This window comes from Erpetoichthys calabaricus, chromosome 17 (genome assembly GCF_900747795.2).
Source record: "Erpetoichthys calabaricus chromosome 17, fErpCal1.3, whole genome shotgun sequence".
Classification (NCBI taxonomy): Eukaryota; Metazoa; Chordata; class Cladistia; order Polypteriformes; family Polypteridae; genus Erpetoichthys; species Erpetoichthys calabaricus.
Window position 1 is genome coordinate 89,049,426 of NC_041410.2, and position 18,302 is coordinate 89,067,727.

The 18,302-nt window shown below is 42.0% G+C and overlaps 1 protein-coding gene across 2 annotated transcripts in view; it reads left to right on the plus strand.

The window, feature by feature from the left end:
* The window catches only part of adamtsl3 (ADAMTS-like 3), a 537,604-nt gene that overhangs the window by 331,918 nt on the left and 187,384 nt on the right, over positions 1–18,302 (plus strand). For both annotated transcript variants that reach the window (XM_051920412.1, XM_051920411.1), the window contains exon 7: positions 3,117–3,243. In XM_051920412.1, coding sequence (XP_051776372.1) covers positions 3,117–3,243 — 127 coding nt within the window. The remainder of the gene's footprint in view (positions 1–3,116; positions 3,244–18,302) is intronic.

Consider the following 18,302-nt stretch of genomic DNA (forward strand, 5'->3'; position numbering starts at 1 on the left):
TATAAAGTTTGTTTGTTCCTTACTTCTGGGATGGGTTCAGACAGAAATTGTAATAGAGAAAGAGCAGGTCCAGGAAATGAAAGCAGGTATAAAAGAGCAGATTTGGGATATCAGAGCTTACCCACCACAAGAACTTCTTTTTTTAGGAAGTAAGGACTTTTTAGAAACTTTTGTAGGAGAAACCTGGGCCATTTGTAGATCCTAGTACTTTTTTTTTAGCTCCTCCTCCATGTACTTTTCGTTCAGCCATGGACTATTGTAGGTGGGGCTGAATGATGCTGATTGGTTGACCACAAGCAACTGGCTTCATCTTACAAACCCGTTACTAGTAGTTTGGTCTTTGGAGACTTATTGGGGAAGATATCATGGTGAACTTCACACCACATCGCTCTTCACAGTCGCCTCCCTGCTGCGCCGTGCCATGCAGTAATCTCCTCTCCTCAAAGCAGTAAGGTGTGGGGGGAGGTCCCTCTGAACACCCCTCACTTCATACCGCATCCCTCTTCTTTTCATGTTACATATTTTGTGTGAAGGTTACAGTTCCTGTTGTGTGGTGGCAAAGCAACCCACGAAAGTAGCCCAGGGTTCACATCATACAGGAACTCATTGGTACCTACAATCCAAAATCCCTTTGTCACAAGTTCCGGAGACATTGAAAAATGTTTGGAGCAGCCACCCGTATATTGTGCCCTGTAAGAGATGTTCACAGGTTTGAGTCCAAAACAGAACTGACTAGTTTAGTTGAATTTGGGGGCTTAAAAGGCCAGAAAGGGAAGTGAAGTCATCTGTAGTACCGGAACCGGAAGTGACATCTTCAGGACCGGAACTGAAGTCATCCATAGCACCAGAGCTGGAAGTGACATCATCCATGGCACTGGTAGTGAAAGTGACGTCTTCAGGACTGGAAGTAACGTCATCCATAGAGCTGGAACTGGAAGTGATGTCTTCAGGACCGGAAGTGAAGTCATCCATAGTTGCTGGAACCAGAAGTGACGTCTTTGGGACCGGAAGTGAAGTCATCCATAGTGCCGGAACCGGAAGTGACATCTTTGGGACTGGAAGTCATATCATCTTTGGCGCTGGTACTGGAAGTGATGTCTTCAGGACTGGAAGTAACATCTTCAGGACCGGAAGTGAAGTCATCCATAGTGCCAGAACTGGAAGTGACGTCTTCGGGACCAGAAGTAGTGTCATCCATTGCACCGCTACTGGAAGTGACGTCTTCGGTAGTGCCGGTACCAGAAGTGATGTCAACAATAGTGTTGGCACCTAGTGGGATTTCCCATGGATAATCTGCAGACAACAAAGAGATAAAGTTAGTGCAGCTCGAAACCCCCTGGTCTGGTGTGGCACTACTATTATTTAGAGCCTCTAGCTGCCTCCCAATTGCTCGTGTGTGATACCCTGTGATGCAAAAACAGCTAATGACACAAAGACCCTCAGTGGAACACCACGTTTAAATAGCCCGCTGACCATAAATATCAATTCCACATTTATTGCCAATGCTGATTAAAGACATCTGTCCTTACATGTAATACACAACGTTTTTTCCCCATTCTGAGCCAGTGAAGACCAAAGTCTCCTGTTCCGGTAAGGGGTCAGGCTGCCTGGGGTGAGGCCCAATCCAAAATCCCACACCTGAATGAAGGGCAGGTCTAGCCTTTTTCTTTCTGACTTTCAGTGAGGGTCTGTGAGGCCTGCTCCCCTTTATGTGATTTATTGGGCCAGCAAACCGTAACAACTTTGGAGAAGATTTGCAAGAATGACTTGTTGGACAGCCCATCACATCATTCCACGACTGGCTATACAGCACAAAATGGGGAATTAATGTATATACTCACAGATAAGTTGACTTGGACTTCATTTTACTGTATAATTTCTGGTATTTTATAATGTCGGTCATATAAGTCGAATGCAGAAAACTCACACTATTGGTCTAAGAGATTACGCTATGCTAACACCCACTTGAGAGAGTCACCACGGAGCACACAGCCTTTTTATTACTATGTATTGTGCCTATGTGACCACATGGTGATACCCAAACTTTTCCGAAGCGACGTTTGCACTGATTTGTGTTTTTTGTATCTCACACCCTCATACACCTATATCGTAAGAGCATCCCTTATCTACAATGGAGCGTTCGATGAGAAGAAAATATGAAGCTGGTTTTAAATTAAAAGTCGTTGAAGTGACAAAAGAAATTGGTAACCACGCTTCTGCAACAAAATTTGATGCATCTGAGAAATTTATGCGAGATTGGAGGAGGCAAGAAGAAGTAAAAAAAAAAAATTAAGTGTCGCATTTTTGAACAGGCGTATAAGTCGGGGTCTGATTTTATGATCGATTTTTCAGGTTTCAAGACCTGACTTATATGCGGGTATATACGGTAGATAAGTTATAACACACAACGGCTGCAGCTTGGGGGGTTAGGGTAGCGCTAGTATGATATTCTGACAAACTCCGACAGTTAGGCCTGTTTAGTCTCGAGCAGAGGATACTCCATGGGGACCTAATCCAGGTCTTCAAAATTCTTCACTGGACTCCTGGTAACACTCAAAGCTTTACAGATAGTTAGGGTTAGGGTTAGGGTTGCAGTGATCTTTGCCCCACCACAATTTGATCATTGAGGTCTACAGAGACGTCCTTGGATTTTCTGCCTTGCTTTTTGGTCCTGACATGCAGTGTGAATTGTGGGACCCTCTTTTCACAGGTCCACAAATCAATTCAGTTTGCCACAGGTGGACTCCGATCAAGTTCTAGAAACATCTCAAGGAGAATTAACACAAACACTCCACAATGTTAGAATGCCACAGCAAAGGTTCTGAATTCTTATGGAATAAGAGATTTCAATTTTCAATTTTTAAAACATTTGCCAACTTTTTTGAAGGCACGTTTTCATATTGTCATTATGATATATGGAGTGTAGATTGATGGGCAAAAATGAAAAATCGATCCATTTCAAATTAAATCTACCACAAAAGAAAGTGTTCAGAAAGTGTGAAGGGGTCTCAAAACTTTTTTTGAATCCATTGTAGTTGTAGGTTTGGTCCAAAAGACAACCATAAAAAGGGACAGTTCATCCTCCACCTCCCTGATTATCACTTTGTCCTTGGCAGGCAGTGGGCTGCGACTTGCAACTCGGAAGTAATGCCAAAGAGGACAACTGTGGTGTGTGCGCGGGAGACTCCTCGACATGCCGGCTTGTGAGGGGGCAGACCAAGACGCACGTCTCTCCAGAAAAAGGTACAGCTTGCTGGCGTGGGATTTGATACCATCTTCAAAGTTAGTGGCCAGGGATGCCACACACTGACCGGGTTCCCTGTCAACTTGGCGCCCATTTTTACATAGCATGGTTTGCTGCCTGACTTATGTTTATTTTCCATTTTTATTGCTAATTTTTTTTTGTTTGCTTTTGAATTATTGTTTTGTTTTCATGTATTCTTTCCTACTATTTTAATGTTTATTTATTATTAAGTATTTATGTATTGTGCATTTAAGTTGTTTGAATCTGGCTGTTGCCCTGTGTTCTGTGGGTGGAACCCTCAAGAGGCGGGGCTACAGTGACATCACTGCGGAGGGACCGCCCCCTCTGCCTTTGTATGCAGGTAGAGGAGATGGCTCCAGCAGAATATCACTGAGCATTGAGGGGTTCAGTTCAAGCCTCACATACAGTAAGTTTTGTTTGGATTTCTGGTTTTCAAATTTTTGATTGTTTAGTGGATTTTTACTTTGGATTTTATATTTAGATTTTTTGGCCTTTTTTTGTTGCTCTTTCTGTTCTTCATTCTTTTTTTATATAAATGCTTTAATTGTAAAGAACAGTCAATCCCCAAACTTCCACAGGGGTCATGTTGCTGTTGTCGAAGTCAAACTTATAGAGACATTTCAGGATTTATTAGACATGCAGTACCAAGAAGGAGATGACTGAACTACAGCTGTTGATTACACCTCTTAAATACACAGAGTTGGTGCTAGGGAGGAAGGGCAGGCATCCTTTTTTGGAACAAAGGAAGTATTCATGCCCGGCCAGGAGCCCGAAATCAATGGACTGAACAAATGGGTTGATCAGGAGCAGTTTAATGTCCCATATGGCAGGTGGCAGTGTTCTGCCGGGTTAAACCTGAAATGCATCCCTGTGGGGGTCTTTGGGGACCACCAGAGGGTGCTGTCTTAGGAGGACAACCCTGATTTCCACATGACCTGGAAATGCTCTGGACAGCCTGGACTGGAGACTGGAAGTAGTTCCTCGGGACTAGTTTAAAACAAAGCCCGCTGCCTCACTTTAACAGAGTAAGAGTCGGGAGGCAGGGGGCAACGCTGTTTTGGAGGAGATGGAGGAATTGTGAATACTTTATTTTGTTGGTGATTGAATATAGAAGGTGTTCTGTCAAATAAATTGGAATTGTGTTGGGTACTGCTGTGAATATAGTTACCTCAGTGGCACCCCCTTGTGGTTAACACAGTTAATTACAGAAGTATGTAATCTGTGGGCATTTCTCATGTCCTTGCAAGTTAATGATAAACGGACCCTCGGAGTAAGAATTCTGCTATAGTAGATTATACTGGCTCTCTTGTCAATACTTAACCTTGTTTAAAAGTAACAGTTGGGCTGGGTCACAGATTAGAGGCTTTAATGAAAATTAAACAGCTAACAGTTACCAAGAATACAAGTCATTCAGTATAATCAATGTAGAATCAAAATTGTATTTAACAGTAAAAATCAACTTTGACAATAGGAAATGGCACCAAGGTCAAAGACGCAAATGTTAATTCATTGAACCTATAGGTAGTGGCGGGTTAGGTTCCTATGACCATCACAAACTGTAATCGTTCACTAGAGATTGCTCAAAATACACTTTTCTTCTTTAACCACCAGGGGGCGCCACTGAACCCCAAACCACAGACACAGTAAAGCCCAGGACATTTCTGAGATAACATAAAAGGTCACACTGTCACAATAATCACCATTTAAAGATCAGTTAAATTAACAACACATCAAACCAGTTCTTCCTCCTTTCTTCTTCCCATTAAGTGTTGCCCGGAAGTGCTTCCAGAAGTATTCCCGGCTCCACCTTGAAAAGAGGCCTGCCACCTCACATCGGTGGAGGCCGAGTCAGGAGGCAGCAGGTCTTCTTGCACTGTCGGGTTGTATAGAAAGTAGAGAGGTCCTCCCTGGACAGCGCCCTCTATCGGCATCTAGGGACCCTGGTGGGCTTGCACTTTCGGACTCCAACTCCCAAGCACCCCTGTGGGTGTCTCAATGAGGCTGCCATAAGAGGACTACTGCCACCTATTGTGTGGAAGATAGAACTGCTCCCAAATTCCGGCTACTGCGGGTCCTTTCCTTTGTTCGGCCAGCTACCTTGTCTGTCTTTCTGTTCCGGCCTCACATCCGGGTAAGAGACTGTCCTCATTCCTGACCGGGATTCCTATTCTCCTTCTACAATGCATAGAATTCTTTATAACAAAGCAGTATTTCTGACAATATGCACTTTTTGTAGCACAATACAATACAATAGTCATTCCCTATAATTCTGTAAATGTTTGTGCTAACATTTAAAAAAAATAAAATTTTAGTCACTGCTGTCGGAAGACGGTGAGACTGGTGAGGTCTCCGCATCACCTCCGACACTCTGTCCTTCACGGCTGGTGGATGGCGTTGGAGACATACTAGTTTGAAATAATCCACCAGCAACGTTTGCCTTGTGCGACCCCTGAGATCCTTAAGGGTTTCGGAGAAAGACAGCATAGAAGAGGCGAGCTGACCTTTAACCTTAAGGCTGCGATTGCAGATGTCTATTGTGGTGGAGAGCAGCTGCTGATATTCTGGCACGAAGTTCATCTAACACCTTGATTTTCTCACTAAGCCACATCAACGACTTTTCATGTTTGGCTTTATAGCCCAAAAGGACGTGCAGAAAGATTTGCCTGGAAATTTACATGGTTAGCAACGTGAAAGTTGAAATGAGGTTACTAAGAAAATCGAGTGAATGCTTGATGTTGCGAAAGATAAACACGTGAATGTTTAGGGTCGACTGCACATTCTTTTATTTTGTCCTCCCAGCCCAGAGGTTTACAGTCATCCTCTCTCTTGAAGGGCAATTTTTGTAGATTCAAAGCCGGTGTATCAGGGTTGCTGCCATGGTTGAGCACGTGCAATAAAATGTTTTGGGTGGCCATACATAGGAACACAAGTCTTGTAGCTTCTGCAGTTTAGGCAATTCAGTAAACATCACTAGAGCTGTGCAATATCCATAAATATCAGATCTGTAAACTCAGAAATGAAGAGTCTTTCTTCATTGGAGTTCTTGGTGTTCTGACAACATCCTTGGATTTTTTGATGAGGGAGTCTGCCAAACTGAGAAGGCCTTTTTTATTTATGATTGGCAAAATAACAATGGCTTTATAATTTGTATGAAATCGTAAACCTCACGCTTGGACTTAAGCTGCTCGAGCAGCAGGCGGCACTTCATGCGCTGTAAATCAGCCTCGTTTTTGGAAGATGCTGGAATAATGCGAAGGCTGCAGTATTTCTTTTTAATTAAAACATTTTTGCATGTGTTTAAATTTCCAGGAACTCGGGAGACAGGTATTGACAATTCAGCCGAGCAAGTCTTAACACATTAGCAGGTGTCTCGCTGACTCCCTCGCTACTTGGGCCCTCTGGCTTTCTTCCTGTGCTGCTTTAGCAAAGACTTCCAAAGTGACGTTTCACAGCCTCTTTACTGTGTTTTGTTGTTGTATTTTATAGGTATTGTAAGAGCCTTCGCATTTTATTGTTTGTTTGTTGCCTTAACATGCAATTACTGGGGGAAAGGGTTACTGGGAAAAGTCTGTAAAGAAGACACTTGGATCAAGGGTCTCAATAGCTGCTCAACGGGGCACCGCTCCATTCTCGGGGATTCAGAAGGTAAACTTCATACTGAGTCACGCTGAGAGCGATTACCACATACTGTCAGCGAGAGGAAGGAATGAAGAGCAAGAGAGACTCGTCTGTTATGTCAGCCAAATAAGCGATGGCCCGGAGTTTTAAAAAGTGAGTCAATCTGCTTTATAGAGAGAGAGAATGATGTGAATGGCACTATATAATAGATAGATAGATAGTGAAAGGCACTATATTAGATAGATAGATAGATAGATAGATAGATAGATAGATAGATAGATAGATAGATAGATAGATAGTGAAAGGCACTATATTAGATAGATAGATAGATAGATAGATAGATAGATAGATAGATAGATAGATAGATAGATAGATAGATAGATAGATAGATAGATAGATAGATAGATAGATAGATAGATAGATAGATGTGAAAGGCACTATAGATAGATAGATAGATATTTTTTTATTTTAAAATGACCTTTATTAACAATTATAACACAACTGCAGTCAAATTAACAGCCAACATTCAAAAACATTTAAAAGTAAAGTTTTCCTACTCAGACTTTAGTACCAGACATTCATTTTCCATGGAACATAAAACATCATTTACAGCCCAGATTTCACTAAATACATCTAATTGATTAATTAGTTTAAAATATGCAAATTCAATCTTCAATCTCCTTTGTAGGAGGACCTTAAACATTAATAGGGCGTCAGTGGTTTTCAGACCTTTATCTCTATTTCTTCTTGTTTTTAAAGTTGCCATCTTGGCCTGGCCTAACAAAAAATTACAAAGTAAACATTCTCTTTTATGAATTCTCGACACCGACATTCCAAAAATATAAATGAGTTCATTAAATAAAATTCCCAAATTCAACAACAATAAAGCAAGGAAAGTCAGCAATGGTTGTAATCTGGTACAATACAGGAATAAATGATAAATTGTTTCTTTCTGAAGGCAAAATGGACACTGATCTGTTGTGCTGGCGCCAATGGTTTTTAAGAATGAATTGGTAGCTAGTGCTACATGTAGAATCCTCCACTGCAGGTCCCCAACTCTTTTCTCAATGGGAGGTTTATATAAAGTCCTCCATGCTGGAGATGTCGTGTCATGCAGACACAGAGTGTTCCTCCAGAGGGTATCAGTCATTTCCTTCAAATGTATAAAATGGGACACTTTAAGACACCAGTCATACAATTCTTTTTTTGACAAATCTTGGAACAAAATTCCATTCATGTGATTAATTTTTAAAATTGAGTTTTTAGGCCTGATAAAATCTTTTACATTTAGTTTAATTCTAATATCACATTCAGGAGGTTCCGCCTCTTTTATGAGATCACCAGAGAAAAACTCCTCACACAGGGGACCTGCACCCAATTGCACTAAAGAGACTTGTAGTTTGTTAATAATCGACCCCCCAAAGCGGACAGACCTAATCCCGAGCTCATGTGTCACAGCTGCCTCAGACTTCCACTGGTTGCTGACCGGATCAATAAAGTCAGCTACTTTAGTAAAGCCTTTGCTCATAAGCAGGGAGTTCAAACTAACCGAGTCAAACTCCAAGGTTGGATTCCATACTACTGGTTCTTCAAGTAACCAGAAGACTGAGTCCAGATTAATTCCCACTCTGCTTGCTTTAGTATGCCAAATCAATAACATATTGCGGTAAAAAACGGGCAGCACAGACAGCGCCAATTGCTTGACGTCAATGAAAAGGAGTTGCAAATCAAAATGAAGATTACCAACCCTATGAAAAAAAGCGAACGCCAAACTCCTCCACAGTAAAGGCTGAGGGGCGTACAAAAGACGCTGTAAATCTGTCAGCCTAAAAGCTTCAATTCTGCACAGAATGTCCACCAAGCCCTGACCACCTTCATCCACAGGCAGATGTACCACACTGCGTTTAACCCAATGAATTTTGTCCCAAAAAAAATCCAGCAAAATTCTCTGAATTTCTTTTAATAGCCAAAGTGGAGGATCTGCACACCTAAATTTATGCCAAAGCATTGAAGCGATTAAATTATTAATAATCAGCACTCTACCCCTAAAAGAGAGCTTGGTGACCACCCATTTCCATTTCTTCAGTCTCCCCTGAATTTGATCAATTAAGCCCTCCCAGTTATCAGCTGTGGCTCCAGACTTCCCAATGTAAATTCCCAGATGTTTAAACACCTTAGAATTCCATGTTAAACCACTTGGGAGGCTTGGGGGAGGACAGTCCCACTTGCCCATCAGAAAGGCGTTACATTTGGACCAGTTGACCCTGGCAGATGACACCGTTTGAAACACCTGTAAACAGTCCTGCAGCAGGACAACATCATTGGGTTCAGTGATGACAACTGTGACATCGTCAGCATATGCCACCACTTTAAAGGATGCAGTGGGACACACAGGCAATGACAGGCCATGAAGTAAGTGGCGAAGTCTGTGGAGCAGGGGCTCTATGGACAGTGAGTATAACATACCAGAGAGTGCACACCCCTGACGAATGCCCCTTGTAACAGAAAATGGGGCTCCCAATCCTCCATTAATTTTTAAAACACTAAACACATTTGTGTACATTAATTTAATATAACCTAGAAAGGTCTCACCAAAACCAAACCCCTCTAGAACTTTAAATAAATACTGGTGGTCTACCCGGTCAAAGGCCTTTTCTTGATCCAATGAGATAAGACCCGCCTTAAACCCAAGAGTCTCAGATGCAGATACCAAATCCCGCACAAAGAAAATGTTATCAAAAATACATCGTTCAGGGACACAGTATGACTGATCAAAAGCCACCAAGCAGTTCATAACAGTCCTCAGACGAAGAGCCAACGCTTTAGAAAAGATTTTGTAGTCTGAGCAGAGTAGGCTGATTGGTCTCCAGTTCTTAATGTTGCAAAGATCCCCTTTTTTTGGCAAAAGAGTCAAAACAGCTCTCCGACAACTCACAGGAAGTTCTTTATCCCTGATGCTTTCCACGAACACAGTCAGGAAGTCCTTACCCATGATATCCCAAAAGGACTTGTAGAATTCGACGGGAAGTCCATCAATCCCAGGGGCTTTGTTCTGATTTAGACTCCCAAGAGCACTAGTGAGTTCCTCCAGCGATAGTGGCAGGTCGAGTACTTCCTTGGTGGATGGAGTCAACTGTGGTAAGTCATCAAAGAAAAATTCTGTGGTTGAAGACAAGTCCACGGTTTCTGCAGAGAATAAGTCTTTGTAAAATTTTAAGGCAAATTCCTTGATCTCCTCAGTCTCCGTCATTTCAGTCCCATCTGCAGTTTTCAGACAGTGAATGATTTTTGCCTGAGCAACCTTTTTCTCCAAAGAAAAGAAAAACTGCGTAGGGGCATCTATGTGAGAAATATTCTGGAATCTCCCCCGGACAATGGCGCCCTTCACCTGTTCATCCAGCAGGGATCTCAGAGAATCCTTTTTGTCTTGTAGGGACTCAAGCAAAGTGGCATCAAAACCGCTATCCAGTTTGGCTTGAATTAGCCCAATGTCCTCTTCCAGTTCTTTAATGGCCATGGTGACCTTTCTAGAAGAATGTTCAGAATAAAACTGGCAAAACAGTTTAATTTGGACCTTGGAGACATCCCACCATTGTTTCAGAGATGAGAATTCACTTTTGCTGAGTCTCCATTTGTCCCAAAAGAGATGAAAGTGTTGAAGAAATAGAGAGTCTTTAAGAAGTTTAGAGTTAAAGTGCCAGAAAGATTTAAAATTACTTTCAAACCCCAAAGAAAAACGAGTGAGAGCTAAACTATGGTCTGAAAACCCTGTGGGCAGAAGGCAAGAGCCCAAAATGAGGTTCAAATTGTGCTGTAAAGTATAAATTCTGTCCAGCCGTGCCATAGATAACATGCCACTGGAGGCCTTGAGCCATGTGTACTGTCTCGCTGTCGGGTTTAACTCCCTCCACACATCCACAAGTTCTTGCTGATGAAGGACCGACTGCAACACCTTGACTGACCCCGGGTGAGGCTCAGCACCATTCCTGTCCATCACTGCATTGTCAGTGCAATTAAAATCACCAGCTAAGAACACAACATCCTCTGAACTGCACTCAGCGAGTACGTCTTTCAACAAAAGAAAAAAAGAAATTCTCTCTTTGCCCTCATTTGGAGCGTAGACATTTATAAAAATAATATTTTTCCCCTGAATATGAACAACAACCTTCATGAGACGGCCTTTAACTTGCTCAATACAGTCGATGGACTCTGGGAGAATTGCTTTACTGAAGAGCACTGCCACCCCTGCGCTGGCACTGGAGCCGTGGCTCAGAAACGTCATGCCACCCCAGTCCCTCTGCCACTCCGACTCATTCATTGGGTCAGTATGAGTTTCTTGAAGAAAAATCACATCAAGTTTTTTCTGTTCTAAATATTGAAAAAGTACGGCTCTCTTTGAGGAGTCTCTGCAGCCGTTAACGTTCAAAGAGCCCAAAGAGAGAGCAGGCATTAGAAAGAATAGAAATGGAGCAGCAATGACAACAAGAACTTTAACTAATGAAGCAAAGAGGAACTGGTGTGGAGCCATTATGTGCTGGAGGTGAGAGACTTTCTAACTTTGCTGATAACATTCTTTAAACGATTAAATTCTTTTTTTTCCATTCCCAAAGGAACTGCATTACGCATAACACGCTTGGCTGAAACCAAAAAAAGTTCCAGGTCAGGAAAATGTTCTACAACATTGACCCTCCTTTTGCCTTCAAGAAAATCCAGAAAGCTCAGAATGCTTTCAGTGCTGTACTCCGTTTTTCCAAGAGTACCAGTTAAATTGTCACTTCACATGCAAGAGTCACTGTCCTCACCACCCTGCTGACTCTCCTCACACTCTGGGCTAATTGTCACCTCTCTGGTATTTAAAAAGCGATTTTTTAAAGACACGTCAGCCCCCTCTGTCAGGTTCAAGTTGTTACTTCTCTTTGCACCAACTCCACCGTCTGAGGTTTCTTTCCTCTTTCTGGGGAGTGTCGTCCATTCTTCTTCAACATTCATTTCCTCAACAATTCCAGCTTTTTCTTCCCTAACTGCACTACCTGAAGTGGTGCCTGGTTCAGTTTCTGCCACAGCTTTGAGATTCAAGAGAGGGCGAGCAGCTTCACTGTGGACTGTGGACTCAGGACTGGCCTTGGCCCGCTCATCCACCTTAGATGGTTCACAGGCAGTAGCAGCAGCAGCATTCATACTTTCAATGTCATCCACCTCAGTCGGTACTGTTTCTCTGATAAGCTGCATAACCTCAGCCTCAGCTGGGTCCTGTTCTTCAACCTGATGTATATTTAGATTAGAGGACTTCAACTCGGCCTTAGCCAATCCATCCACTTCAGGCATTTTTGTCTCAGCTTTCTTTATTTCACTCCTTTCAACTGTGGAGCTACAACTGGGTATCTGATTTTCAGAACTTCCTGAAGTCAAGCTAAGAGTACCTGTGGATACCTCACAGATAACAATCTGCTGATCTTCAGCATCGGAGTCGGAGTCCTCAGACTCATCCTCTACATCTGACTCCCTCACTACATGTATGTTACCTCCCATAGAATAACTTCCATCAGTTCTCTTACAATCAACTGCTTTGTGCCCTGCACGGCCACATTTAAAACATTTCATTGATTCAGAAGATATAAACACAATATAATCACATCCATCAACTTTGAATTTCAGAGCAACATCTAACTCATTGTAACCTCTGTTGAGGAGCATAAAAACCTGTGTCCTAAATGAAACCACATGCTTTAATTCTGGCTGTTTACACCCCAAAGGAATCAAAGTAATATCAGAAATAATCTCGCCATACCTGCGCAATTCATTACGTAGCAGTTCATTCTTCAAGAAAGGAGGAACATTAGAGATTATAATCCTCTTTGCGGGAGTTGAAAGCGGCAAAACAGAAATGAGGGTTCCATTAATAACTAGGCCTTCCTGAACCAGTTGGTGAACTAAGGCCTCCTCATTTAGAAATACCACAACTGCCTTATTCATTCGTGAAGCAGAAATAATGTTTTTACATCCAATTATTTTTCCAATTTCAGTAACACACTTCTCTACTGAAACTACTGGATCAACAATCAACTTGATGCCATTTCTTCTGCTAAGATTTTCAAAGCCATGTGGCAAAAGGCCTGGCTGTATCCCTCGGGACACAGCCATCCTAGCCACTTCTTTTTAAAAACAAAACACTATATAAACTTGAAATAATAACTATATATAAATAACACAGCTAAAAATTAAGAGAAATGACTAGAGAGAGAAAAAAAAAGAATAAAATAAAAAAAAGGAAAAAAAGAAAAAGCTACACTCACTCTCCTGCTAGCACAAAGGCCACTCCCACTCCAGACCAAAGCAATCGAAACACAGAGTAACAGTAAGACAGGATAGATAGATAGATAGATAGATAGATAGATAGATAGATAGATAGATAGATGTGAAAGGCACTATAGATAGATAGATAGATAGATAGATAGATAGATAGATAGATAGATAGATAGATAGATAGATAGATAGATAGATAGATAGATAGATAGATAGATAGTGAAAGGCACTATATTAGATAGATAGATAGATAGATAGATAGATAGATAGATAGATAGATAGATAGATAGATAGATAGATAGATAGATAGATAGATAGATAGATAGATAGATAGATAGATAGATAGATAGATAGATAGATAGATAGAAGTGAAAGGCACTATATTAGATAGATAGATAGATAGATAGATAGATAGATAGATAGATAGATAGATAGATAGATAGATAGATAGATAGATAGATAGATAGATAGATGTGAAAGGCACTATATGATAGATAGATAGACAGTGAAAGGCACTATATTAGATAGATAGATAGATAGATAGATAGATAGATAGATAGATAGATAGATAGATAGATAGATAGATAGATAGATAGATAGATAGTGAAAGGTACTATATGATAGATAGATAGATAGATAGATAGATAGATAGATAGATAGATAGATAGATAGATAGATAGATAGATAGATAGATAGATAGATAGATGTGAAAGGCACTATATGATAGATAGATAGATAGATAGATAGATAGATAGATAGATAGATAGATAGATAGATAGATAGATAGATAGATAGATGTGAAAGGCACTATATGATAGATAGATAGATAGTGAAAGGCACTATATTAGATAGATAGATAGATAGATAGATAGATAGATAGATAGATGTGAAAGGCACTATATGATAGATAGATAGACAGTGAAAGGCACTATATTAGATAGATAGATAGATAGATAGATAGATAGATAGATAGATAGATAGATAGATAGATAGATAGATAGATAGATGTGAAAGGCACTATATGATAGATAGATAGAAAGATGTGAAAGGCACTATATGATAGATGGATAGATAGATAGATGGATGATAAAGGCACTATATGATAGATACGTTCATCCATTCATTATCCAACCCACTATATCCTACCACAGGGCACAAGGCAGGAACAAACCCCAGGCAGGGCGCCAGCCCACTGCAGGGCACACACACACACACACACACACCCACACACCAAGCACACACCAGGGACAATTTAGAATCGCCAGTGCCCCTAACCTGCATGTCTTTGGACTGTGGGAGGAAACTCACGCAGACACGGGGAGAACATGCAAACTGCACGCAGGGAGGACCCAGGAAGTGAACCCGGGTCTCCTAACTGCGAGGCAGCAGCACTACCCACAGCGCCATGATAGATAGATAGATATTTTTATAGTTAAATAAATGTATATACACACATACAATGGTCTGTACATGCACAAGAATGGCTAAGAAGGAAGAAAATTTTAAAAGATAGAAACCCTCTGACCTGGCAGTCCCGGTCCAGGTGTAGCTTTATACAGATGCATTGCTGTGGGTGTAAGGGACCTCCAGTTGTTTTACGTAGTCTGAAACATTTTATTAAGAAGGCAGACAAACAATGCAGTACATCCCCTGAGCTGGTAGTCCATGGGAATGAGTGGGCAGCAAGAAAGGCTGGATGTTTGCTGCCCTTGCCAGAAGATTATCAATAGATTCCAATATGCATGTGGGCACATTGGCACCCTGACAGGGATGGCCCAAAGATGCTCACCCATGCAGCTGGGGGGCTAGTGTGACAGAAGAACAGAGGGAGACAACCTGGCAGGGCTACATGCTCTCCCGACACACTAGGTGGCAGCACTCTGAGGTGATGTTACCTCTTCGGATACCCACCAGGCATGCTGTCCGGTTCCATGGGTGCCACCAGAGGGTGCTGCACTTATACGTGATCCCTACTTTTTGTGGCATCCGTGTGACATGGAAGTCCTTCCAACATGCTACACCCTAGCAGCAGACATACAAGTCTAAGGTAAATGAAGCCGCTCAACCTCATCTAGACGAGTTAGAGTTGGGTGAATAAAACCCATCTGGGAGGAGTGGAGGAATAAATGAGACAGAAAGAGAAGAGAATCCTTGTGTTTATGCAACGAGGAAGAGGCCTTTGTAAAGTATTGTCAATAAGTCTGAAGCTGGGACTTGTGTATGTGTGGTTGTGCCTGGGGTTTGGGGTGCTGCAACACCCCCTAGTGGTTCACAAGGTATAATAGTTAATGGTTCTGAAGCATTGAGAAGGTGAATTGCACGCAGAGAAGATGCCCAAATCATGGGGTATCCATTGCCCTGCAGTATTACAAGGATTTTCTTCCATTTTGTTTCTGATTCTTTCCTCCTCGTATTCTGGTAGTTTTTTATGAGAATGTAAGTAGTGGACAACTTTTACTCCTGACAAATCTGTGACTGATTAAGAACAATTACTCCATTTCATAAATTTCTGAAGGAAAATTACACAAAAACAAGGTTACTTTGGGATATCTTGGGAATCTGGTTTTGCAGTTTTCTGTTGTCATGGAACTGCTCCAAAACGGCTCCGTAACACTCGTACTCGACACCTTTTACAATCAGCAAGGCTCTGGAAATCGAGCCAGCCTCTTTAAATTCCAAATGGAGACGGAGTCGTGTGCCAGTTGAGGACAACTGAAGGAATGTGTTTAACTGGAGTTAATTACTTAGATTATTTACAGAATTCAAATTACAGGACTGCTGTTTTAATGTGAACATTTGACTTTTGGTATGGAGACCGCACCAGGCAGACAGCTTAGTATCAAGTCCAACTGATCAGTTGACTGGCAGTAGAGGGCGCTGCTGAGCCCCAAACACATTAGACAAGAACAGGCCATGGAGCTCAACAAACCTCAGGAGTCCCTTTGAATGAATTCTTCTAAAATGACATCAAGTTGAGTTTTAAAGGTCCCTAAAGTTCTCCTGTCTACCACACTACTTTGTCACTTATGGTCCATGTATCTGGGGTTCTCTATGTGAAGAAAAACTTCCTAATGTTTGCATGAAATTTACCTTTAAAGAGTTTCCATCTGTGCCCCCGTGTTCTTGATGAACTCATTTTGAAGTCCCCGTCTCGATCCACTGCACTAATTCCCTTCATCAATTTAAACACTTCAGTCATGTTGTCTCTTTGTCTCCTTTTGCTCAAAGTGTAAAGGTTCAGCTCTTTTAATTTTCCTCATAACTCGTCCCCTGAAGCCCTGAATCAGCCCGCGTTGCTCTTCTCCAGACATTTTCTTGTGCTGTTATGTCCATTTTGTAGCCTGGAGACCAAAACTGCACCCAGGACTCCAGATGAGGCCTCACCAGTGTGTTATAAGGCTTGAGCAGAACGTCCTGTGACTTGTACTCCATACGTCAAGGCGCTATATAACCTGGCATTCTGTTAGCCTTCTTAATGGCTTCTGAACACCGTCTGGCAGTTAATAGTGTAGAGTCCACTACGACTCCTAAATCCTTCAATTTCCAGACCTTCCATTGTGTATTCACACCTGACTTTTTTACTTCTTACATGTAATCCTTTACATTTACTAACATTAAACAGTTAACAAGTTCAACTTCTTCAACCTTTCCTCATAACTCGTCCCCTGTAGCCCTGAATCAGCCTCGTTGCTCTTCTCTGGACTTTCTCTTGTGCTGCTGTGTCCTTTTTGTAGCCTGGAGACCAAAACTGCACACCGAACTCCAGATGAGGATACCTGAGGGTCTTCTCTGATGATGCTCTGCCAGGCTTCTCATCAAGCCATCTTCAGCTCCTGCTTGTTTCGGGGGGCTTGTCCTCTTCAGTTTTGTCTTCAGCATATGGAAGTCAAGATCAATTGGATTTCGACTGGGTGACTGGCTTGGCCATTCAAGAGTTTTCGATTTTTTTTAGTTTTGATAAACTCCTGTGTGGCCTGTGTGGATCATTATCTTGTGTGGGATGAAGTGCCGCCAAGGTGTTTGGAGTCCTTGACTGGAACCTGAGCAGATCAGATGTTTCCACACACCTCAGAATTCATTGTGTGTCTGCTGTCAGCAGTTCCATCACCAATGAAGAGAAGTGTGCCAGGACCTGTGGCAGCGATACATGCCCAAGCCATAACACCCCCAGCACCATGTGTAACAGATTTGGATCTCAGGCAGTTCCATCTCATCTCCACACTTTGCCATTACTCTGATGAGGTTCATCTTTGTCTTGTCAGTTCACAAGACCTTTTTCCAGAATTCTGCAGGCTCCTTTTTCACAAACTCTAATCTGGCTGTCCTGTTTTTGTGGTTTGCCTCTTGCAGTGTGGACTCTGTGTTTGTGTTCATGAAGTCTTCTGCTGATAGTTGTCTCTGACACACACACATTGGCCCTCTGAAGTCTGTGTATGATCTGTCAGACAGGCATTGAGGGCTTTTTCTTGACCACAGTGAGGATTCTTCTGTCGTCAGCAGTGGAGGTCTTCCTTGACCTACCAGTCCCTTTGTGATTTACTGAGCCCACCAGTATGTTCTTTCTTCTTCATGAAATTCCAGACAGTTGATTTCAGCCATCCTAAGATTTTGTCTCCAGTGGCTTTCTTCTTGTTTTTGAGCCTCATAATGGCTTCTTTGACTTTTATTGGCACAGCTCTTGTCCTCACCTTAAACAACATGGCAACTCCAGACTCCAAAGGGTAGAAGCTGGGAGAGGGATCTGATGAAGCCACGAAACCCACCTGAGGAATCACAAACACCTGTGACTCCAATTGCCCCAAATGTTATGGTGAAACGGGGGGACAACAGTGTGACCAAAATGTCTGAAAATCCCCTTAAATGAAAGTCAGTAGTGTGTACTTTAATCACAATGTTGGAATTGTTTGATTTGTCATTTTAAATTGTGGAGCAATTGGGCAAATCATGGAGAAATGGATCTTTGTCCCAAACATTATGGAGGCCACCGTAGATGTTTTCCAGAGTGGTCAGCTATGTTCCAGTCACTTTCTGGGCTGCTTTCATAATTCTCTGACGTGACTTTGTGCCTTCAACTGTTCTACTGCCACACCAGACAGTGATGGCACATCGACTACAC